General features: G+C 49.8%; 1 protein-coding gene across 1 annotated transcript in view; it reads right to left on the bottom strand.

Moving 5' to 3' along the window:
- Dip2b (disco interacting protein 2 homolog B) overlaps nucleotides 1–25,685 on the bottom strand; it is a 172,057-nt gene extending 146,372 nt beyond the window's left edge. The window contains exon 1 of the mRNA XM_051160350.1: nucleotides 25,448–25,685. Within this exon, the coding sequence (XP_051016307.1) occupies nucleotides 25,448–25,547 (100 nt within the window). The 5' untranslated portion in view covers nucleotides 25,548–25,685. The remainder of the gene's footprint in view (nucleotides 1–25,447) is intronic.
- Between the last annotated feature and the right edge of the window lie 268 nt (nucleotides 25,686–25,953).

Here is a 25,953-nt window from a genome sequence, read left to right as displayed (position 1 = left end):
TATTCTACAGCCATATTTCAAGGTAGAAAGAGATTCTGAAATTCAAATCAGTTCATACTTGCACATAGAACATTATAAAAAGGAAAAAATGAGTTATTGGGGCTGGAGAGATGGCTCAGAGGTTAAGAGCACTGACTGTCCTTCCAAAGGTCCTGAGTTCAATTCCCAGCAATCACATGGTGGCTGACAACCATCTATAATGAGATCTGGTGCCCTCTTCTGGCCTGCAGGTGTACATGCAGGCAGAGCACTGTACACATAATAAATAATCTTAAAAATAAATAATAAAACAAAAGCTTTCATAAAAGTAATGAAATCTAACTCAGAACCCCTCTTTGGGCTAGGCAGTGGTGGCGCATGCTTGGGAGGCAGAGGCAGGCAGATCACCCTGAGTTCGAGGCCAGCCTGGTTTACAAAGTGAGTCCAGGACAGCCAAGGCTACACAGAGAAACCCTGTCTCGAAAAACCAAGGGAAAAAAAGAAAGAAGAAAGAAAGAACCCCTCTTTGGCTAAGGTGAGTCAGTTCCGCTGGGACTGTCCCTTCACACACCATTCTACGGTCCCTGGAGTGCTGTGCGGCTGAGCTTCGCTGCAGGGACTGCCTGTCAGCTCTGTGGAAGGCACAAGGCATACTCAAAGTGTGAAGACGTAGCAACTCCCCCCGGGTCCTGCCACGTCTACACAGGACATGTAGGGATGAACAGGATTTGAACTAGGTGTCAAGCAGGTGAAGATGCTTGCTGCTCAAGATGCCAGCGTGTCAGACCTCAGTCCAATCCTTGGAACCCACATAAGATAGAAGAGGACAGGCTGCACAGAGCTGACTCTGACTCTCACTTGAGTGCAGAGGCCACTTAATTTCTTTGATTTTGGGGGGTGGTGTGTGGGCTGAGTGTGTGTGCGTGTGTGAGCGTGCTGCATGTGTAAGTCAGGGGCAGGCTGCCGGGAGTCAGTCTTCTCCTTCCTGCATGGAGGTCCCAGGCACTGACCCTGGGTTATCAGACTTGGCAACAAGAGCCTCTATGTACTCAGCCAGTTTCTGGCCCTTGTGGGTTGTTTTTGTTTTTGTTTTTTTAAGGTTTCCCAAAAAGGATTTCTCTGTGTAGCCTGGGCTATCCTGGCTCTCACTATTAGAGCAGGCTGGCCTCAAACTCATAAAATCAGCCTGCCTCTGCCTCCTGAGTACTGGAGTTAAAGGCACCACCCACCTGCCCTGGATGTTTAATAAGGATTTAAGACAACGAAGTGAGGCAGGGGTGGATTTGAAAACAACTGGCACTAGTAAACTGGATGGCCATGTGCATAAGAGCATCTGCACATGGGCTGCTGCTTGCGAGCACACGCAGAAATGGAAGGCCAGACCCACGTGTAGAGCTGAAACCACAGAGCGATGAGGGCTGCAGCGCACAGGATGTACTGAGGACCACTGACACACACAATTCCTAGTCTTTGCTTTTGTGCCTGGGTGTTTTGCCCGCTGTGAACTATGTGTGTGCTTGGTACACAAGAGACCGTGAGAGGGGCACCTACACTGAAGACATGGAGGTTTGTGAGCCACCACGTAGGTGTGAGGAGTCACACCTGGCTCCTTGGGAAGAGAGCCAGTGTTCTTGACTGATGGGCCTTCTCTCCAACCCTTGAAATATATGCTTTAAAATGGCACATTTTTGGCATGTGTATTTGTTAAAAATCACTGGTGATAGCCAGGCGTGGTGGCGCACGACTTTAATCCCAGCACTCGGGAGGCAGAGGCAGCCGAATCACTGTGAGTATGAGACCAGCTTGGTCTACAAAGGGAGTCCAGGACAGTCAAGGCTACACAGAGAGACCCTGTATCAAAAACAAAACAAAAACAAAAAACCACTGGTCATGACAACACTCCAGAGGCACAGACAAGTTCAAGCTAGCCTAGACTACATAATAAGACCCTGTCACAATGTTCAAGCTTTTTGTCACACAGCTACTTCTGCTGGGGGCCAGGGGACATTCAGCACATTTAGAAAACTAAAAGTACATTGTCCCAAATGCGTCACAAGCTGCTCATATCTTTCCAAGAGCAGAAGCCAGGAGAGCAGCCTGTCTGCCCAACACCAGGGCAAGGCCAACGCCTCACCAAATAACCCAGTGCAGGGTAAGGCAGACATTTCACCAAATCCCCCAACACCAGGCAAAGCTGACACCTCACCAAATCACCCAGTGCCAGGGCAAGGCTGACGCCTCACCAAATCACCCAGTGCCAGGGCAAGGGAGACACTTCACCAAATCACCCAGTGTCATCAAAGCTTTGATCCAAAAAGTCTTTCGTTTTTTACTATTTATTTTGAGACAGGGTCTCTTTACATAGCCTTGCCTGTCCTGGAACTCACTCTGTAGACCAGGCTGGCCTCAAACTCACTCGATTCACCTGCCTCTGCGCTTCTGAAATGCTGGGATTAAAGGCGAGTGCCACCACACATGGCTAGAGAAAAGGCTCTTATGACTCTGGTCATGATGGCCCATAACTGTAAGCCCAGAACTTGGAAGGTGGAGTCAGGAGAATCAGAAGTTCAAATCCATCCTGAAAAACAAAAAATAACAGGTATGATGGCTCTCACTGAATACAAAATAAAGCATATGCAGATTTAAATGAGTGTTCTGCTCCATGGCTCAATGGTGCTTTTTTTTTAAAGATTTATTTATTATTATGTACACAGTGCTCTGCTTGCATGTAATCTTGCCTGCCAGAAGAGGGCATCAGATCACATTTAGATGGTGATGAGCCACTATGTGGGTGCCGGGAATTGAACTCAGGACCTCTGAAGAGCAGACAGTGAGCTATCTCTGCAGCCTGGCTCCGTGGTTTTTTTTTTTTTCCTTTTTTTCCTTCTTTCTTTTTTTTTTTTGGGGGGGGGGGGTTGGGTTGTTTTGGGGGGGAGGGGTGTGAAACAGGGTTTCACTGTGTAACAAGCCCTGGCTGTCCTGGACACATAGAGATCTGCCTGCCTCTGCCTCTGCTTCTGCTTCTGCCTCTGGGGTGTTTTGGGAGCCACTCCCTGGTACCTAGCTGATCTGAAGTTGAATCTAAGACTTGAATTTCCATGGTTTTTCACACTTTCTACTCCTGCCTTGTCTACCTAGCTCATCCCTGATACTTTTAGGCCTCAATTTAAGTATCACATTCTGTCAAAGATCAAGCCTGGCACTTGAGGAAGCCACTGCTGAAGTTCTAAGTTAGGGAACACACACGTTAACCACACACATGGCTAAGTGTGGGGCTACACACACTTTAACACGCACATGGCTAGGGGTGGGGCCACACACACTTTAACATTCACATGGCTAAGTGTGGGGCCACACACACTTTAACATGCACATGGGTAGGGGTGGAGCCACACACACTTTAACACGCACATGGCTAGGGCTGGGGCCATATAAACAGGCTCTTTATTCTGTTTGCCATCCTGATGCTTAAACCAAGGTGCCACACCCACACATGTGGGGCAAGCACATGGTACTCCAACACCACACATCACTCCAGCCCCAGTCCACCTACACATAATTATGTAAGGGGGAGTGAACTTCTAACACCTAACACCTAACAATGCAGCCTAGCTGAGCCCAACATCTACACTTGGAACCTGTCTGTCACCTTTGCTTCCTGGGGACATCCTCACAAAGGCACTGTGGGCTGAAGTAGGTTTCTGTCTTCTTCTGGCTAGACTGAAAGTTTACAGTAAGAATCCGTCCACTTCATGCTGCACTGCAGCACAGGCCACGCCCAGCAAACCACCTGACCTATGAATGGGTATCCCAACAGCATATATTTGAATTTAATCATGTTACTGATCAAAGGGCCAGTCATTAGCTTTGGCTGTCTCACTTTCTTTCAAACTCCAAAGGAAAGGCTTTGCTTTGAACAGGCCTCAGGACTTAGCCTCAGCGCTGTGTGAAATGACAAACTGAGTTTTGCTGCTGTTTTCACTTCTGACCAGTGTCGGCCATAAAACCTGTACTACGTTCACTGTGAGGCATCTCATATCAGCAACTACAAAAGACTAGAAAGCCATTCACCACGGACTAAGCGCTGCCTGTCCGCTGGCCCCACCGTGTGTGATGCCAGAAGCACACGACGCTCCAGGCTCCCAGCTCTGACACTGTACTCATTCTGAGGCTCACCTGACCACTCTCCCTGAGGTTGTCTATTGCTTACAGTGAAGCCAGGTGCGGAACTTTCCACATGTGGAATACTGTTAGTACTGACCAAGCACTGGATGCCTTACTGGCTCAGGTTTTAGATTTTCAGAATAGGGATGTCCACCTTATACAAACGCTCCAAAGGGGGCTAGGTGGTGGCGCACACCTTTAGTCCCCATACTCAGGCAGAGACAGGTGGATGTGTAAGTTCAAGGCCAGCTTGATCTACAAAGCAAGTTCTAGGACAGCCAGAGCTACACAGAGAAACCAGTTTCAAAAAACAAAAACAAAACCTGAAAAATAAAATTAAATAAAAATACATCTACCCTGTGACCAAACAACTCCACTGCTGGCTATAGCCCATATATGGGCACCAAGAAAGACAAGAGCATTCATGAGTCAGAACTCCAAACAGACCTCATGTCCATCAACAACAGAACAAATGAATTATCACAGCTGTAGATCTAAGCATATGGACAGCAAAAAGAAAGCACTCCTGTAAACGCGTGCATCAAACAGGACAAATGTCCTGCAAGGGAAGCCAGAGACAAAAGAAAACATTCCTCAGATGCCACTTAAGCACAAGCAGAAATGGGTAAGGCAGAGTGCTCCCAGGTCAGCACTTCCTGCCAGCCAAGCCGCAGACTGGGGAGGGGCATGTCTAGGTCGCAGAGACGGCTGCCTTCTTGTTGCTATTGGTTTGGTTTGTGACAGTAGCTCACGTAGCCCATGCTGGACTCCGACTCACTATATAACTGAGGATGACCCTGAGCGTCCGGGCTTCCTGCCCCCACCTCCAGGTAAGCACCAACACAGGCAGTTTCATGGACTCCCTGTGCATGCGGGATCTTCGTCTTCCTGCAAGGCAGATGGCACTACATATGAAGCCGCATTCCTAGCCAATGTTTTTACATATGAAGCCGCATTCCTAGCCAATGCTTTTACATATGAAGCCGCATTCCTAGCCAATGCTTTCCTTCTTGACCACCATAGTAGGTTCAGGGCTTCATTTCTTTTGTAAAAATGAGATGTAAGCTGAACATCTTAAATAAACCAAATAGTTTGAAAACAAAAAACAAAAAAATGCAATGTAAATTCGCTGAACTACTGAACTCAAGTTTTGTGAACTTTGCAGAGACTACTCTGAGGAGCAGAGCCGGCTGGTGGTAAGAGCTCCTGCTGTCTCAGAGGACCTGATGTGGTGCTGAGAACCTGTAACTCCGGCTAGGCAGGGCTACGAGACACTGTCTCAAAAAGTAAACCATGCACAAGTAAGCCTGAACTCTGCTTGGCTCTTTTTTTCTTGGTTGTTCGGTTCTTTGTTCCTGTTCCTGGTTGGTTTCTTGAAGACAGTCTCTGTGTGGCTTCTAACTGTTCTAGCCTCGGCCTGTCGCGTGCTATGATTAGAGGTAGGTATCACCACCCTAACTATATGTATTTTCACACTTGCTCTTAGCCAAAGGCCAACAAGGAACTTAGCCCAGCGTCTGCTGTTTTGTAAGTAGACAGCCAAGCAGAAAAATAACTGGGCAGTCACGGCCAAGGTTAAGGCTCGGGACCTGGTGGCAAGGAGGAGGAGCTGCTGAAAGAAGGTGGAGCTGTCTCAGCTTCAGGTTGCCAAGGTGACAGGCAGCGCAGCATCCAAGCTCTTCAAGATACGAGTGGTCCGCAAATCCATCACCCGTGTTCTCACTGTCATTACCAGACTCAAAAAGAAAAACCTCAGGAAATTCTACAAGGGCAAGAAGTACAAGCCTCTGGACCTGCGGCCCTGCGACCCTGCGCCGCCGGCTCACCAAGCACGAGGAGGGCCGAGAAACAGCAGCGGAAAGAGTAGCTGCACCCGCTGTGCAAGAATGCAGTGAAGGCCTGAGGTGACAATGACAGCAGTGAAGGCCTGAGGTGACAATGACAGCAGTCAAGGCCTGAGGTGACAATGACTCAAGTGCAAGACCGACTGCAATAAAGTGCAAGGGGCCAGGAGGGGGAGAAAGAAAAGTAATTGGAAGAAGTGCACAAAATTAATGTTTACAGGAATGTGTTTTCCTCCTCTGGGTTCTCGTTATCATTACGTGTGGTACTTCTACAGGAGAGGAAGACGCTGCCACACTGCCTCACCTTCCAACCACCTTGGTGAGAGCACTGAAACCATTAAACCACAATCAAACCACAAGAAACCACCAAAAATTAGTTCTGGCTAGTGTAGTTCTCTCTCTGTAGGGCCAAAGCCAGAAAGTGTCGTCACAGGTGTGATTACAGCTTTGGAGTGTCCTCGCGCCTGCTCAGCTGTGCTGATGAACAGCACATGTGCAGTACGGTGAGCTCCAGACAGGACCCAACAAGTGAGGAGGATCAAACACAGGCCCTGTTATTGTCACGGTTTCTAGGTGTGGCTGCTCCTCAAGTGTCCCAGGAGCGAGATCTGAGCCAGTCACCCACTGTCCGCCTGTAGCCTCCTGTACACTTCACACAGCACCGGCACGGAGACTGAGGGAGGGCTAACTAAGAAATCACCGGCTTTCTCCTTAGTCAAGAAATGAAGACAGGAAAACTTCTTCATTTTCTGAAGCACACAGAGCGCAGATGAAAAGACTTGGGGTGAGGTGAGTGCAGCGCCTGGCCACGGCTCATGTGCGACTGGTCTGTGCTGTGCAGATTTAAGAGCGGGAGGAGTCAGGCCCCAGGAAGTCCCAGCTCTAAAAGGTGCTAGACAGCATGCACTCACACGCCCTCCAGACATAAAGGTGTGTGAGGATGGTCTGGTCCAAAGGACCAGATGCCACTGTGAGCCAGGACAGACGTATTCCTAATTGGATAGATTATTATGGCTCTCCATTCCCCAAACAGAAGCTGTGGGTGGCCACGAAATGTACACACACACACCATGGGCAATGGAACCTGGGCCGGCACTGAACCTGTCACAAGCCATCAGCACCGGTGTTTCCTGCGGAGGCTCCAGCCTCGGACGCCAGTTCTTCTCACAGCATGATGCAGGTTTCAATCCGAGTCGAGTCTCACTCTCACCAAGCAATCAGGACCCTCCACGCTCCGCAGCATTTCCACAGCAGGTCACAGGACAGGCATTTGTTTGGTAAAAAACGAAAATGTTTACAGAAATGAAATGTTCAGTTTAAAAATACTATGGAGCCAAGCACGGTACCACACACCTGTAATCCCAGCACTCGGGAGGCAGAGGCAGGAGGATCTCTGAGTTCGAGGCCAGCCTGGTCTACAGAGAGAATCCAGGACAGCCAGGGCTACACAGAGAACCCCTCATTCAAAAAAACAAAAATAAAACAAAAAAGAAGAACTTACTATGGTCACTAAGTATTTTACTGCCTCAATCTCAATTTTTACTTTCTCATCTCTGAGCCATTCTAAGCCTGAGTTACTACCGTGACACTTTGTCCATCCACCCTAACTCTGAAACTTGACTTTCCTGAACCAGCCTGGCATTGTGGCCAAATTGTTTTCACATTTGCACAGTACATGTTGCTGCAAGGAGACGGTGCAGGTGCGAGGACACCTGGGATCCCTCCAAGCCCAAGGTTTAGGCTCTTTCATAAGCCCAACTGTGGAAAACTACTTGCAGGTTCTCGTGTTCAAGCAAGTTCCACTCTGTGAATGCGACTGCCATAGTGACCATCAGAAAACCTGTAACCCACTCATATCTCACGTTTAAATGAATGCACAGCTACAGTTACACTCCAGAGACCGTAGGTGACAGTTATCAGAGCATGTACACCTTGAAAGACAACCCAAACTGTTCCCTGTAGCTTAGAAACACTTAACTTTTACAGTTTTATTCATGATTGTGTGGGTGTGACTGGAGGAGTGTGCTTGTCAGAGCACAGATGTGGAGGTCAGAGGGCAGCTCGCAGGGCTCGGTTCTTTCCATTTAGTGGGTTCTGGAGATGGAGCCCCGGCAACAACTTGTCAGCAGGCACCGTAACCAGAACCACGGAACTCCTTCCTAATAGGTATTTAAAATGGATTTCTCTCAATGCCACATTTTATCAGGACTACCATCACTGATCAAATTGAGTACAGTTTTTCTGGGCCTCATCATGCGGTTTCAAATGTCTCTATCTGCTCACCACCTTTAACTCAAAATGACTTTAGGAGGACCATGTCCCAAGCACATTGTGTAGTTCAGGCAGAGAGAGTACCGACACTCCACAGCCTAGCCCCAGCAATGGTAGGACAGAACTGACACAGCACTGGCTGGCATGCCTGCGGCCCTGGGGTCAATCCCAAGCACCAACAGAAGAGGAAAAAGCAGAGCTTGCTTCAGCTGGTCACCCGCAGCACTAAAGCACAGCACAGTCACAATCCAGAAGCCTGATTAATCCTCAGGAAATCTCCTAAGGCCTTTTCTTTTGTTTTGTTTTGTTTTTGAGACCTGGTCTTGATATTTAGCCCCAGCTGGCCTGAAAGTCTGACATCCACCTGCTTCTGCCCCTGACCCAGCCCCCAGTGCTGGGATTAAAGGCCACCTCCCCCCTCCACCTCCTTTAAATCTTTTATCTTTTGAATTCTTTATGATGTCCTTTTTTCTTTTGTTTTTCAAGTACTGACAAAAAAAAATGTGAGTTAGTGACAGAAGATAAGGAAGTAAGAAGTTTTCGAAGTTATGAACTTTGCAGCAAACTGTCTGAAGAAAAGTGCCATATTTTCCAGTGTATAAGGCAACTCCCAACTTTAACTTTTCCAGTTAAAATATAGTTAGGAATACACTCAGGACCTCTCTTCCAATGCACACCCTATGCATCAGACTTGGGCTGCAAACTCTGTATTTTAACTGGAAAAGTACAAGCATTTGTTGTAGATGACCTTGGAAATGTCTCTGGAAAATAAAAAATAGTTTTGGCCGGTCGGTGGTGGCGCACGCCTTTAATCCCAGCACTTGGGAGGCAGAGGCAGGCGGATGGCTGTGAGTTCGAGGCCACAGCCTACAAAGTGAGTCTAGGACAGCCAAGACTACAAAGAGAAACCCTGTCTCGAAAAACAAAAAAAGCTAACAAACAAACAAACAAAAGAAAACAAAAAAATAGTTGCAAACAAAAGCTGCATGGTTCTTTGTGCCTTAGCACAGCATTCTCTGAGCCCTGACCTCTTCTACTGTCTCCAAGGAAGTTACATGCCAAGCAAATTTACAAATCTAAGAACATAAGAAATGCATTTAAGGAACTATAGAAAATACAAAGGTCCCTTTAAAATAATCTTAAATCATTTACAATTTCCATCCAAAGATTTTGCTCATGTTTTCTGCTGTGTACAGACACTGGAAAATCCATGAACAGTGTAGACTTTTAAATATGAAATAAATATATAAGAATATTCATGACTAGGATTCTTATAATAACAAAAAATCCAGAAATAAATTCTTAGGAGTCAGGTGTGGTGGCACACATCATTAATCCCAGTGCTCAGGAGGCAGAGGCAGGTGCATCTCCGTGAGTTTGAGGCCAGCCTGGTCTAGGCAGTGAGTTCAAAGACAGTCAGGACTATGCAGAGGAACCCTGACTCACTACCACCACCACCAAAAAAAAAAAAAAAATTAGGATGATGGTTACCGAGTGTAACCACAGAAGAAAAAAAGAAAAGGCCATGAGCCCTCAGGGGTACTTTAGAGTTTCAGCACTGAAACTGACTCCACATATGCTAAGGACAGGGTACAGTCTTCTCAGACTGTGGGCACATGCTGTCGTGCGTTTTTGTATGTAGTGTCACACAACAGCACTTTAAACATCTAGTAAAATCTATTCACTTCCAGAAGAAAAGCACACCAGCTCCGCACGCTAACATACAAGTCACTCACACTGACCTGGAAGAACCACATTTGACATGGTGTGTGAAGGAGTGACAAGCCAAAATGGGCTGCCAGGCCCTCCCCAAAAGAAATATGAGCTACTTCAGAAACTAGGCTAAAACTTCTTTAAAAATCTAGTTAGTGGGGGCTGGAGAGATGGCTCAGAGGTTAAGAGCACTGGCTGCTCTTCCAAAGGTCCTGAGTTCAATCCCCAGTAACCACATGGTGGCTGACACCCATCTATACTGAGATCTGGTGCCCTCTTCTGACATGGAGGTGAAACACTGTATACATAATAATAAATAAATAAATCTTAAGAGACAAAGATATTTTTTACAAAAATAGTCAGGGGTGGCGGCGCCCGCCTTTAATCTCAGCACTCAGGAGGCAGAGGCAGGTGGATCACTGTGAGTTTGAGGCCAGCCTGGTCTACAAAGCGAGTCCATGACAGCCAGGACTATACAGAGAAAAGGAAAAACAACAACAACCCAGAACCATTTCTAGTTATAAATAAATAAGTTAATAAATAAAACAACCATTTAACTATCAGAAACATTAGCGGAGGTGCCTGGAGAGATGGCTCAGAACGTAAGAGCACCATCTGCTCTTCCAAAGGACCTGAGTTCAATTCCCTGCAACCACATGGTGGCTCACGATCATTTGTAATAAGATCTGGTGCCTTCATGTGCGCAGAATACTAATAAACAAAATTTAAAAAATAAAAAAAAAGAAACATTATCAGTTAAATAAGGCCCACAAAGAACACAAAAAGTTGGAGCGGCATGGTACATCATGGTCCGCCTTCCATGAGCCCAACAGTAGTTCCAGAAGTAATATTTACTTCATAACAGCATCACAAAAGCTGAGGAGTCAAATATTCAGGCACAATTTGCATATGTAGCACGAGGACTAATTATCACACAACATAAACACAAACACTGTTTTCTCTGATGGTGTGAGAACAATACAGTTCAGCGTGGCAGGAGGGGAGGAGTTCCAGAGCACTGCTGCGCATGTGCCCTGGGGCCAGTCAGGGGGGGAAACAAGAGCAACAATCAGAGAGGGAGGGGTGGAGCTGGAGAGTGCTCAGCCAAGAACTGCTCCTTGCTCTTCCAGAGGACCCACATCAGGAGCTCACAACACCCCCTGGCTTCAGTGGATATATCTGCGGTATACATAAGCTCATTTGAGCACATACACACATACATAAAAATAAATGAATAAATAAATCTTGAAACAACAAAAACAGCAGCTGGGGGAAAGAGAATATAAATGCAAAAAAACTCAAGAAAGAAAGAGTACATGTAGGGTGTATTTCTCACTGTTGTTTCTAAGAGAGAATCAAAAGATACCTCCTAAACTCTGTGTGTGTGAGTGTGTGTGTGCATGTGTGTGTGTATGTGTGTGAGTGTGAGTGTGTCAGAGTGTGTGTGTATGCAGTCCTGGCTAGCTAGACCCTCTATGTAAACCAGGCCAACTTTGAACTCTCAGCTCCCCCTGCCTCTGCTTCCCCAGTGCTAGGATTAAAGGTGTCACCACCACACCCAGCTCCCACAGTATGTTTTGTTTTGCTTTAATTCTATTAACTATCCGAACTACAAAAAAGGTTTTAGAAAATGGTAACATTTGGGAACTTGTGAATGAGCATGGAAGTTGACAGAGGCCTATTTTCCACTTCACCCTTTCGAAGTTTTTTCCAACAGTGTTTCCAAGTCTCTTAAAAATTGGTGTTCTTAAGCCGGGCGTGGTGGCGCACGCCTTTAATCCCAGCACTCGGGAGGCAGAGGCAGGCGGATCGCTGTGAGTTCGAGGCCAGCCTGGTCTACAAAGCGAGTCCATGATGGCCAAGGCTACACAGAGAAACCCTGTCTCGAAAAACCAAAAAAAAAAAAAAAAAAAAAAAAATTGGTGTTCTTGCCGGGCGGTGGTGTCGCACGCCTTTAATCCCAGCACTCGGGAGGCAGAGGCTCACTATGAGTTTGAGTCCAGCCTGGTCTACAAAGCCAAGGCTGCACAGAGAAACCCTGTCTCAAAAAAACCAAACCAAACAAACGAAGACGGTGCTCTTAGAGTCTTTCCATGCCTCATTTCCGCCTCAGTGGCCCTAAAATAAGACGGTGATTTTCTTCACACACGCACACAAAGACGGGGCACAGGCATGCGCAGTGAAGGACACACTGTCGTCTGTGAAGCTGTGTCCAGTAGCACCGCGGCCCTGACCTCAGTCCTTGTGCACACGCCCTCTCCTGGCTCCTCCTCTAGGCCCAGAGTCCGCCTTCCCCTTAGACCATCAAAACTTGCCACACTCACATGTATGGCATCCTGATGTCATGAGCCCTCCAAATCCACATGACTATCCTGACAAGGCAGGCTGGCGACAGCGACCAGGCTGCTTGCCCTCTCCTCATGCTCCTCAGACTCTCGTCTCTCTGGCCTCCCCTTTGCTGAAGAATGTGTTTCCAACTTCTTTTCCAGAGTGCTGTTCAATCAGAATCAGCAGCCCTGTAAGCTGCCTAGTGACCCATCCAGTGACAAGCCAGCTCGTCTTTACCCAGCCTGCCTCCGTCCAGCACTGGGGGCGGCTCCAGACTCATTCACACAGAGGCGGGCACTCACCGTCTCTGCCCCAGCCAGCCTGTTACCCAGCCACAGGCCTGACTACTGTGATCCGCCCCCAGGTTCTCCGCAGCTTCAAATCTAAGTGTTTGTCTCCACCTGCCCGCCTTCTGTGCCAACCCTCACCTCAGAGGGGTCATCTCTCTCCTCTAGCCATTCCCAACCCCAAAGAAGCCAAGCTTCCGGACCTGCGGCATCCTGCGCCTGACAAGAACTCCTCTGTGGGCAGGGGCCGTCCCATCCTCTCCCTTTTGTCTCCTGAATGGCCACCTCCTCGCTCCGAATGAGCACGCCTTTTGTCAGTGAGTCCAAGACTCTGCTGTGGAAATAAAGCTTCTTTCTGCCCACCAGCCATGGGCGTTTGTCCTTAGCCACAGCACACAGGGCAGAGCCGGCTGACACGCCAAACCACCAATACACTACCAAAACACACGGGCAGGGAGAGCAGCTCCATGGCGAGGCACCTGCACAGCATGCACAAGGCCTAGACCAAGAGGGGAAAACTGTTTACTTTTGGCAAGAGAAACTCAACACACACCGTCTGAGTGTAAAGGAAGGGTGCCTGCTCACTCGCACCATGGAAGCACTTTCCTCTGGCAGGAACTGTCCTGTGACTGTAAGCCAGACCTCCTCTCCATGCATTCCAGAAGCATACCCAACCCTAAGTTCTCTTAGCAACAACCAAAGAAAGAGCCAGAACAAGTTAGCTTCTCAGGCCAACAAGATGGCTCAGCAGGCTATACAGCCTGACAACAGTAAGCTCAGCCCTGTAGCCCATGCTTAAAAACAAAAGCAAATACCCAGCAACCACATGGTGGCTCACAACCATCTATAATGAGATCTGGTGCCCTCTTCTGGCATGCAGGTGTGCATGCAGACAAAACGCTGTATACATAATAAATAAGTAAGTAAATATTAAAAAAAAAAAGTTAAGATATTCTGTCTGTGCTTAAGTTCTCCTACAGTGAGCCAGAGGCAGGGAAGAGCACTCCAGGAAGTTGCCCCTTCTGTCTCTCTCTCACCTGCACATAGGTGCTACGCTTCTTAGCTGGTGTGACCTTTAATCCCAGCACTCAGGACGCAGGCACCTCTCTGCGACTCGGAGCTTAGCCTGGTTTACACCATGAATTCCAGGCCAGTCAGGGCTACAGAGACCCTGCCTTTAGAAATAAAAAAGTTTAGATTGCCAACCCTCAGCTTCTCAAGTAACTGGGGCTACGATGGGGAGTCCAAGCTTGTTTAGTTTTGTCTGTTTGTTTGCTTGTTCGGTTCATTAGTTGGTTGGTTTTGGTTTCTCAAGACAGGGTTTCTCTGGCTGCCAAGTACTGGGATTAAAGGTGTGCACCATCATGCCTGGCTCAAATTTGGGGATGTATGTTCCTGGTGCCCAGGGTGTCAGATCACCCGGAAAAAGTTAGAAATGGTTGTGAGCCATCTTGTTGGTGCTGGGGGTTGACCCTGAGTCCTCTGCAGGAACAGCTAAAGCTCGTTGCCGCTGAGCCAGCTCTCCAGCCCAGATTCAAAGTTACTGAAAGATTCTTACACATCAGCATACTGTAAATCATACTGTAAATCTCGGTAAACGAGGTTCTGGGTGTAACTTAGTTTTCTTCCTTTTTGGGGGTGGGGGCTTGCAACACAGGGTTGCTCTGTGTAGTACTGGTTGTAGAGCAGGCTGGCCTTGAACTCACAGAGATCACCCACCTCTGCCACCACCTCTACAGGCATGACCCACCAACACTCAGCTTATAACTTAGTTTTCTTTGACAATGAAAAATGGGTCCTCAGCTTGTTGATGACAAAGTGGCCACATAACTTATTGCTCAAGTTAGTTTTCCTAAAAATGCTACAGTCATCTCCTCTTCTGCCAAGTCGGTACCCGGCTGTGGCTACTGAAGAACAGTAAGCCTGGCAGCTACTTACTCTGAGGCTGGGTCTGGAGGTGAGACACAGTTCTCCACCTGCCCTGCAGACTGAATCAAATGATGAGGATACCAAGTCCAATTATTGAGCCCTAGTCACTTCTCCCTGACTTCTGTCTGAAGGAAAAGTAGCAGGTGCTCGCCACACGGCACAGCTGCCGCCATCTCAGAAAATTACCCACACCTGTAGAGCCTCTAGCTGGCGCTCAGCACAGCAGCCTCACAGCCGTCCTTTCTGAGGGGCTCTCTGTCCAGGAGAGAAACAGCTGGAGCTAGGCCTCAGCCCCGCTTCCCCAGCCCAAGTCTGTCCAAAACCCGTGAATCCAATGAAAGCAAAGAAAGGGCAACTTGGGTGGTCACTGTGTTTCAACAGCAGTCTAAGGCTGTACACAACCCTCTCAGGAACACCTGGAGAAATAAGTACACACACTGACACAGCACTCGGACCAAGTGTGCACCTCAGTGTGCACTAACTGATCCTCCTCTCCTGTGCCTTACTCTGCACTACAGACACAGGTGCACAGAGGTCTGCCACAGTGGGAAAGTACTTTCCTGCTGAATGAATCAGAAGCAGATCACTAGGAGGAGCCTGAAGAGAGACCCAGAAGCTGCTAACAGCGCCTTCCCGCAAAGCTCAGGTTTCTGCGGCTTCCAGGAGGAACAGAGAGCCTCTGTACTTGCCTTTCCTCCGATTTCCCAGGAAACAAGGCAAGGATAGTCCACACACTTGTGGGGCAGAAGGAGCTGCCATGCACACAGGTGTGTCGACTCCCTCCACAGCTCAAGGCCACACCCAACCTGCAAGGCTGTGTCAGCCTAGCTGAGTCATGCAGTCTGGCGCGGCCTTGCCTCACCTTTATGTCACTGATCATCACCTGGATGTGCCTGCCTCGGAAGTACAGCCATTTAAGAGAGGCGGGCTATGTCTGGTTTAGCTGTTTCCTTTGTTGTTGTCTGTCTGTCTGTCTGTCTGTCTGTCTGTCTGTCTGTCTCTCTCTCTCTCTCTCTCTCTCTCTCTCACATCTTCACAAAGCTTTTCCCAAAAATACATAGACTCCTTTTTTTCTTTTTAACAGAATACTCAAGGCTGGCCCATCAACTTCCTCCTCTGTTCCTGCCCTTTCCTCTTCCCTGATTCCAGCACAAAAGGCAGTCTCTCCCAGCAGCAGTGTCGGCAGCTCCTGACCCAACACGGCCATCCTCTCCCCTGATCCAGCACACTGGCTCAGTCCCCCTGAAGAGCGCGTCAGAAGTGGACCCGTGCCTACACACTGGGACAAGGGCCCTGCACTGTTCTTTCTAGATAGGACAAAGAAGAGACACATGCATGGCTACTGCTGTTCATCCCCCTCTCAGAGACAGGCCTCAACACCCCTGCCTCCATTCCCACTGCCCTGCTTTGCATGCTTCCCCGACAGGAACCCAAGGCAGGCAGGCAGGAACGCAGGCACACATGCACGCACACTGTTCCGAGGGCCTCTGAAGCTGCCTGTAATTCCAGCATGAAGAGGCCTTGAGTTAGAGGCTAGCTTACATTACAAAGTGAGTACCAGGCCAACCAGGGATACTTAGTGAGACCAAAGAAGAAACACGACCAGTAACAACAAAAGAAGAGCTCAGGCCAAACTACTGCAGGTAAAGTCAGCAGAGTTTTCTCAGTTGGCCTTAGGGAAGCCACCTCAGCAGGTGGCTCTGGAGGAAATCCCCAGCTACTTTGCCTTTTTTTTTCCCCCTCACAGGCCACTTTCTTTTCCAAGTTCCTTTTTTGCAGCTCCCAGTGGCGGTGCTTCCCAGAGGGCTGTGCTTTGCCTCTTCCTGCCCCACAAGCTCTCCCAGGCCAACTCAATCCCACCCACTACTGTGTGAGTGCATACTGAGGAGACTGACTGAACGCCCTACAGATCACAGACAACAGGCCTCCTGAAGCACTCCACACCCACAGCCAACTGCTGCCACAAACCTCTATCTGAATGTCCTCAAATCTCAGTGACTCTCACTCTGCCTCCTCTCCACCCTGAGTTAGGGAGAGCAAGGCCAGCTCTCTCAGGAGGCCTCAGAGCCCAGCAGGCCACTGCATTGCTCCCCAAAGCTCCTATCTGCCAGCCTCCCGCTTCCCTCAAGCGCCTCTTTCCACTCCACCCTCCCTGGTCCCACTGCAGGGAAGGCGGCAGCCTCTCTGTTTTGAGTTTTTCAGCACTGTTGTCCACTCTACACTGTATCCTATGTAAATGGCACCTTTCATATGTGACACAGGAGCCTAACACTACCCCTTCTAGGGAAGAGCTCTTCTTTAAATCCTCATAACTTCACGTTCTTTCCTCTGAAGAGACGGGTGTGGGGCTGGTGCATCTAAGGGGCACAGCCACTAACACAAACTACGCTCATTACCAGACCCCTGTAAAGAGACTGGGTTCACCAACTCTCCTTATCAGGAAGTCACTGATCATCTTGTGAAAACCCACACCAGAGTCTCTGTTCAGAGGACCCAGCTCCAGCTGTGGCTACCACATAAGGGTTTTTACACACACACACACACACACACACACACACACACACACACACACACACACACACACATTAAAGTGAATTAAGTCTAGTAAAAAAAAGGGGGGGGCTGTAAGCCGGGTGGTGGTGGCACATGCCCCTCTCAGCACTAGGGAGGCAGAGGCAGGTGGATCACTGTGCCTTCGAAGCCAGCCTGGTCTACAAAGAGAGTCCAGGACAGCCAGGCCTACACAGAAAAACCCTGTGTCAAATAGGAAACCAACTAACTCTATATGGGCTGCAAAGCCGTATCTGTGGTTATGAGGGTGTGAGCTCTGGCTGACCTCCGTGCACACCAGGTGTGCGTGTGATGCTGCACAGACACACACTCAGGCAAAACACACATACACATAAAACAAATAAATGAAAACTGAAGAAAAAAAAACCAATGTTACCTTACTGCCAGAGGGTAAAGGAAAGGCGGGCGGAGCGTGTGATTCGTGACAGCGGGTGGCTGGGCTGGGCACCACATCCTCCTCCTCCACCTGCAAGTGCTCTCTGCTAGCTCAGTTCCAGCACCACCATGATGGGGACGCCCTACCAGTCACCAAGGCTCACAGAGTGCCAAGCACAGGCCTGGTCCATGCTGAGCACTCTCAAGTGACTGCACCAACTCAGTCTAAGCAAGAGGACAGGAGGAAGCTGTGAGTGGAGCAGAAGTTAACCGGAAGGAAAACAGAAAAGCAAGCCAGAAATCAAGGCCAGCAAGTGAGAAGGCGGACCGAGCACACACAGAGCACACGCAGAGGAGAGCGCACAGTGAGGCTAAGGAGGGCAGCCTTAGCACCCACGGATGTTGGCTTTATCCTGCAGTGACAGAAGCCAATAGAACTGTTTTAAGAAAGAAAAGATCCTGTTGGGTTTTGTTTCAAAAGAATCACCACAAAGTGGAGCAGGATGGACTGAGGAGAAAAGGCTGCCACAGTGGGGGCGTCGCTGTCCTCCCCACCCCACCAGGGTGGCCGTAGCTGGAGGCAGGGATTTTTTTGGTTTTTTGAGTCAGGGTTTTTCTGTGTAGTCTTGGCTGTTCTGGACTCACTTTGTATCTGCCTGCCTCTGCCAGGATTAGAGGTGTGCACCACCACATCTGGCTTTGTTGTTTTGTTTTGTTTTTTAGAATTATCTATTTTGGGTGCTGGGACTTGTACCAGGGTCCTCTGGAAGAGCAGCCAGTGCTCTTAACTGCTGAGCCATCTCTCCTGCCTGAGCTTTAATAGGGGATTTGATCATGAAAATGGAGCCCTCGTGAACAGGACGAATTTACATTGGTGGTAGTGGTGTTTTGAGACAAGGTTTCTCTGTATTATCTTGGCTGTCCTGAACTTGCTCTGCAGACCAGGCTGGCCCCAAACTCACAGAGACCCGCCTGCCTCTGCCTCCCGAGTGCTGGGGTTAAAGGTGTGCGCCACCACGTCCGGCAAGAATGTCCATTTTTACAAAAGACTTTAGGGAAGCCTGTTCACCCATTTGAGGGTGGAGCAAGAGGGCACCATCTCTGAAACAGGGCACAAGAATGCATACGCTGCCTGCCTTTCATCTCAGACTTCCTGACTTCTGAGCTGTGAACAAGGAATCTGTATAATATGCCTGTTGTACATGTTGATTCCTAGGTACGCGTCTACCGGCTTCTGCATAGAGGGTGTGCTAGCTATCTTTCCCGTTGCTGTGACAACGCACCTGGTGGAAGCGACCTAAGACAGGGCTCACAGTTCAGGGGAAGCAGTCCATCACAACAAGGAAGGCATGAGGCAGCAAGGAACCTCCAGTTCACACCTCAGCAGACCAGACAGCTCATAAAGAGACATGTGTTTCTCTCTTTCCTCCATCTTTATCCAACCAGGCCTCCAGCCTCTGAAATGTGCTGCCCACACTGAATGGATCTTCCTGCACCTAATCTCCCTGGAAAAGCCTTTGAAGATGCATCCAGAGTTCCATCTCGTTAGTGCCCTGATGTTTCTATGTCCAGTCAAGTTGACAGTGGGTAGCCACTCAGACATGACGACTGTCCTCAGAGAGAGGGGGTGAGGGCAGGGGAAGCTTTGCTTTACTGCAACGCTGCTGTCTAAAGGACGGCAAGGCACGCTCCCAGCAGAGGGTGCAGTGCTGGAGATGAGGAGCTGGGGTCAACTGAGGGCCCCTGCATGTGAGGCAAGTGAGAAGTGCATAAGGACAGCGCTGAAGACGCCTGCGTCACAAGACAGACGGGGTAAAGCCCAGAGGAAACACAAAGAGCAGCCTGGGACCCACAAAGTTAAGAAATGAGAAAATGTCGCTGAGCTCATGATCCTCCCAGCCAGGCATGCTAGTCATACTTGTGACCCCAGCACAGGTTCAAAGCCATCCTGGGCTACAGAGACCTCATCTCAAAAAGACTAAAAAGATTAAAAACAACAAAGGACCCTGTCCAGTGCTGCAGAGAAACCCAGAGGCACTTCATCTGAAACAAGATGATGAGTAGCCATGGAAACAGCTGTTTCAGTGGCTTGATGAGGAGGCACAGTGGACAGTGCAGGGAGCAGAGAGAGAAGGGACAGTCTGTTTCTCCTGTGCTCTAGACACAGGAAGATGCCAACGTTGACAGCGAGCGGCCACTCTAGCAAAAGTCTGGGAATGATTTGCTGTATTTTCTCCTGTTTCCCCAGAAAATAACTAGAACAAATGCAAACACGTAAAAGAATGGGCTAGGGGGCTGGAGAGATGGCTCAGAGGTTAAGAGCACTGACTGTTCTTCCAAAGGTCTTGAGTTCAATTCCCAGCAACCACATGGTGGCTCACAACCATCTATGATGAGATCTGGCACCCTCTTCTGGCCTGCAGGTGTACATGTGGGCAGAGCACTGTATAACAAATAAATAAATCTTTAAAAAAATAAAAATAGCTGGGCGTGGTGGCGCATGCCTTTAATCCCAGCACTCGGGAGGCAGAGGCAGGCGGATCGCTGTGAGTTCCAAGGCCAGCCTGGTCTACAAAGCAAGTCCAGGACAGCCAAGGCTACACAGAGAAACCCTGTCTCGAAAATTTAAAAAAAAAAAAGCAAAGAAAAGAAAAAATAAGAGAAGGGGCTAAGCGTCAAGAGTTACGTGAGAAGCTGAGAGAAAAAGACAAAGGCAAAAAGAGTAGGAACCAAGAGCCAGCGGGCAGTCCCACAGACAGCACAACGGAGGTGTGCACGGCAGGCAGGCAGGAAGCAGCTCTTCCTCAGGGAACTGAGGGAAAGGGAGCAAGGGTAGAAACTGGAGAGATGGCTCAGCAGTTAAGGAGCACTGGCTGCGCTTGCAGAGGACCTACGTTCCGTTCCCAGCACCCACATGGCAGCTCACACCAACCCTAACTCCAGGTTCAATGGCTCCAAGGCCCTCTTGTGGCCTCAGGCATCACATACAAATATAAACAAGTCAGCACCCAGGAGGCAGAGGCAGAGGCAGGAGGATTGCTCTGAGTTTGAGGATAGTCTGACCTACATGGTGAGTTCCAGGTCAGCCAGCGCTACATACTGAGATCGTGTCTTGAAGGAAAAAAAAAGAAAAGAAAAGAAACTCCTGTTCACAAAGTGCACCCACACCACACAGGACTTCACACCATAAACACATGAAAACTTCTCAGCTGACAATCAACAACCAATACTAATGTGTTCAGAAGCATGCACACCGATCCTGAGGGGCTCCCTGGGCACAACTGGGGTGCTTTGACTCAGGCTGCTGGGGAGCTGGGACAGGCACACCAGCCTTTCATGGACACAGAAGCTGAGTCTCAGAAACCACACTTCTCCGCTTCAAGCCAGGTGCCTGATCCTTCGGCCTCCCAGAGGCTGTCTGCAAGGAACTCCAGCAGCTCTTCTGCCTCAGTCAACTGCCTGCAGGGACCAACATGTGCCAGAGCCAGTGTCTAGGCTCAACAGAACGAGTGACAGTAGAGTGAAGGCCACCTCAAAAACATATGTCCACAAATGTTCCCACCCATCGCTTCACATGTGACCTTGCTCTGCTCAGCAGCACAAGATGGCAGAAGCAGCCAAGCCTCAGGTTAGCGTCTGTTAAATGTTCCCTCCATGCCTTCAGACCCAGCTCACAGCAAACTTCTTTACAAGTCTAATGAGGAGTTCGTAAAAGAACCCCAAAGATGGGTGTCAGGCAGTTTGTCCAAGGCCACACAGCTCAGTCAAGGGACAAAAGCCTACCCGATACCAACACATTTCTCAAATGGTTATTACCGTCCCATCTCATGCCAAGATCAAATCATCAAGATAGAGACCTGATTGTTCCATTCAAATCAAACTGAACCAAGCAAAAGTTCACTGCACTCCTAAAACCGTATTCAGAAGCAAGGCAGAGGGCTGGAGAGATAGCGCAGTGCTTAATGGCACATGCTGCCCCCACAAAGATCAAGTTTGGTTCCCAGCACCCACATCACTGATTAAAAACTACCTATGCCACCAGGGGGATGCAATGACCTCTTCTGCCACCAAGGACACCTGCACTAAAGTCATGTGTGAACACACACAGACACTCATAATTAAACAAAATAAACACACCTTTAATCCCAGGGCTCAGGAGGCAGAGGCAGGCTGATCGCTGTGAGTTCTAGGCCAGCCTGGTCTAGAAAGCGAGTCCAGGACAGCAAAGGCTACACAGAGAGACCCTGTCTGGAAAAAACAAGAACAAAAACAACAACAAAACAAAAGTCTATAGGTCTGAGAGTAGAACCAGTGGTGGAATGCTTACTCAGCACCCACTAATATAAATAAACAAAAATAACCAACTGTATTGCAGATTTGTGGACTGTAGCTCTGGGGTGTATGCCTGGTCTGCGCCGCCAGAGTGAGTTTCACATCTGGGGGAAGTAACCAGGGTCCGCACTACAGGAAACAGAAAGGCTTACAATCCACCCAGCACCTCCCCTTCCCTCTCAACTCCCCTGCAGCTCCTAAGAAGGTACCTTCTATCCTTCCACCTTCAAGGACTCTGTACCATTTTCAGGGCCTCGGAGAGGGAATGAGGCATGTGGAGACAGTGAGATGTGAAGTTGGTCATGCCCAGAGAAGTGTTCAAACACGCAAAGGGAGTCTCCCTTCCGGTAAGGGTTGTTTTATCTTAAATACCTTTCCAGTTGCCGGCTCTGGGCTGTTCTCAGACACGGAAAGACTTGCTCACCCTCCAACCTGCAGCACAAGGGCTGTGGCCAATCACCCTTCCTCCCCTGGGTGCTCTGCACCGGCCAAATCACAGCCTCCGTTACCAACCACACAACCTCGGGCTCATGGTTCTCGGCTACTTTTCACAATGGCAAAGCACACAGCTTCCTCTTTTGTCAGAAGGCAGCCCCTGCACACGGCTCTACCATAGACTCGTGTGACGTTTTGTTGATATTTTTAAGAGCTGTCCTCTAGCAGTCTCAGAGGTCCTTGAAAGCTGGCAGAGTTCTGCTCACTGCTGTATCCTCTGCACAGAGATGACACGGAACACAGCAGCTAAGCAGACGGAGGCAGCAGGCACTTGAGTCCTGTCAGGACCGCTCGGAACCGCGCCACAGTCCTGAGTGGAGCGCATCCCTAGAGCAGAAGGCGATTGTGCAATCACAGCTCAGCTATTCCCATGACTCCAGCTCACCTGAGACGAAGGCACTCGGCGGAGGTGCAGCTCTCAGCGAGACACTGAACCTGAGAGTCCAAAAACGCTCCCTCTGCTAAACCCAAACAGGGAGGGGGAGTACACCTGCCTCACCTCGCCCAGAGGTTAGTGAAGCTCACATTCCACAGAGGACGGACAGAGTGACACCTTAGCCCCACTACCCTCCAGGTGAGTCTGACAGAGCTTCCTGTACAAAAGATGACACATGTAGCTCTTGAGAAAATATCCAAACAGGGGCTATGTCAGAATTGTATCCAATTCATCTGTCAAAACCTTCACGTGTAAATTCAGTTTCTACATGGTGCGCCACACAGTTCCAGGCTGTCAGTGCAGGAGAGGGTTACAGCCACTCAAGTCCGGGCAGGAGGCCTGAAGCCTCAGGCCCACCACACAAGGTTCTGCACGGCGCTGTGCGGCAAACAACCCAGAGGAGGCAGCGACCTGCGTGACCAAAGCCTGCCGCAGAACACGAACACACACACACACACACACACACACACAGACACACAGAGACACACAGACACACACACACACACAGACACACACACACACACACCTCTAACAGCACTTTGCAGAGGCTCTCCCTATCTTTTCAGACCACCTACAGCCTGAACCTAAGAAAAACAGCAATGGAAAGACTGACTGCGCCAATATCAAGTCATCACACAGACAGACAGAAGCTTTGGGGGGAGCAGCTGGGGAAGCAAAGCTTTTTGTCAGAACAGTAATTATAGAGAAAATATTAAAAAAAAAAAAAAAAAAGGCATAGGGACGTTAATTCAAGCTACACTTCAGATGTCAACCACCACCACAGACCTGGGGACCCCTGGCTTATTTTAACCTCACTTGAACCCCGAATAGCATCTTCCTCCTAGTCTCCAGCCATCTGTGTGCTTGAAACAGGACAGACAGATGGCCAATACGCTGACACTGCAGGCTCGAGGTTTCCCAACTGCTATTTCCTCCTAGAGTACAAAGAAATAAATGCAGGACGGTGCAGTACCAATCCTTAAGACACACATTTAAACTAAGTCATCTGCCAATCAAAGCACCCTGCCTGGGAAAATGACCCATTCACTAGTCCTTAAACTCTGGCATACCCAGCTTCTAAGACTTTCACAGCTTTCTCGGGGAGTAGGGCGAGCTAGTCAGTGGTGGATCCTACAAATAGCTCCTCAGAATAGCTCTTTCTAAAGATGTCTAGAAACCGTCAGAGCTGTAAACAATCACGCAGAGCAGACCGCACCAAGGAGCACCCGGGGTGTCCCTCTCCAAGAGAAAGCATTCGGATGCTATTTTAATCTCCCCTCATACAAACGTCCTGCCAAACCTCCCTTTCTGGCAGGTGAAAGCTATTGCTGATTTGTTACTAAAATAAAATAAAAACCGTTTTAAAAGATTGAATGGGATTCATCACATTTGGTGACAACACTTTCACAAAAGAAGGACAAGGAAAAAGAAACCTCAAGGAAAACATATTTTATCAAACTACTTCAACTGATTTTTTTTTTTAACCTGGTAAATATTTTAACCAAAGGTATCATTGGGCGAGGAGCCCAGAGGAGTCCTATCTTCCTAAACACTTCCCAACTGATTAATTGAAAAATAATATGTTGATAATTAGGTGCAAGTGAAAACAGCACCACCCTATACATTGGGAAAGCCTTAAAGGGTTATTAAAATTAATTATTTCCTTCAATCGCTTAAGATTTCTAACACTCAAATTCACTCTTGGCTTTTCACTGTAAGTGATTTTCAAAGGGGGAAAATCCCATAATGTCATAAGTTAACAAAAAGTCGGAACTAGAACTCTGCTGGGAACTTGGGTCACACTCCCTACTCTTTTCCAATCAACAGTTTTTAATGCAGTTGATAAATACTGGTGAGGGCCCTGGGAAGGAGTTCAACAACGCGCAACTCAGGAGACATCAGGGAAGTGTACTGACACCCAGCGCGGAGAAAAATGCTGCTTTTGTTCAGAGGCCGCCCGAGATAAAAAACAGGAACTTTACACAGAGAGAGAGAGAGAGAGCGCTGATGGCCACAGCACATTCGCCTGATCACATGCCCACAGCCGGCATTGAGCTCCCTCATTGTTGTCCAAGGGACTTCTCTGGTAACAGTGCCTTGATTTTAGTCCGGGTTTGAAATTATCTAAATAGACCGAACCCTCCCTGTACCGATCCATTGTCAAAAGAGACCAGGATGCGGGCCAGGATTGGCGTCTCCGAAGACTCCAAACGGTGACCAGAGCGGAAAACCCAGCCTGAATACAGGTGCCAAGAAAAAGCCCTACTGCCCCCGGCCCCCTGATGACGGAGGGGGTCACAGCAGCAGCAGCAGCAGCAGAGCTCGGGTGCCTCCCCCGGTGAGCGCCGCCGCCGCTTCCGACCTCCCTCGGACCCTCAATGGCTCCCCGGCTCCTTTCTCACGCCTGTCACTGGTGAGGCACCTCTCATTGTTAGAGGAGCAGGAAGGGCTGCAGCGGCGGCGTTCCCCCCGTGTCTCCCTCCGTGTGCGGGGGGCGGCGGGAGAGAGGGTGCGGGCGGGCGGGCGCGCGGCCCTTCCGGGGAAAGGTGTCAGCCGCGGCCCGCCCGCTCGCCCGCCCGCCCCCGAGCCCCGCGGGCCCCCCAGGGACAACAATGAAAGCCCGGCTACGGCAGGCCGCCGCCGACCGCCCGGCTCGCCCGCCCGGCTCGCCCGCCCGCCCGGCTCGCCCGCCCGCCCCGCTCGCCCGCCCGCCGCGCGCCTACCCTCCGACAGCTCCAGCTCCAGCTCCGCCAGCTGCGCCCGCACCTCGGGGGGCAGCGCCGCCACCGCGGCCGGCGACGGCTCCAGGCCTCGCTCCGCCATCGCCGCTCCGCAGCCACACACTCCGGAAGACGAGACGGAGTCGAAGGAGGGACGGACTGACGCGGGCCCACACCCCGGCTGCTACAGATTCCGGCTCCAGCCGCCGAGAGCCGCCGGCGCTACCGCCGCCGCCGCTGCCATGAGCTGGGGAGGGGGGGAGGCGGGGAGGGAGGTCACGTGAGCGCGAGGCCCCGCCCCCGGCCCCGCCCCGGAGGCGCAGGGAGGGCGTGGCTGCAGCGCCCCTCTGCCGCGGAGCTTCAGGAGCGCAGGCTGCGGTCGCCTGCTCTGCTCTCCGTGGGGAGACGCTGCACTTGCGCCGCAGAGCCCTCCCTCCCACCCTCCTTCCCTTCCCTTCGCTTCCCTTCCCCAAACTGTCAAGGAAGGAGTTTCCCAGGCTTTGGCCTCA

The sequence above is a fragment of the Acomys russatus genome, chromosome 17 (genome assembly GCF_903995435.1).
Source record: "Acomys russatus chromosome 17, mAcoRus1.1, whole genome shotgun sequence".
In the NCBI taxonomy this organism is placed as follows: domain Eukaryota; kingdom Metazoa; phylum Chordata; class Mammalia; order Rodentia; family Muridae; genus Acomys; species Acomys russatus.
The sequence above is the reverse complement of the archived record's forward strand: the minus strand, read 5'-3'. Positions and strand labels throughout refer to the sequence as shown.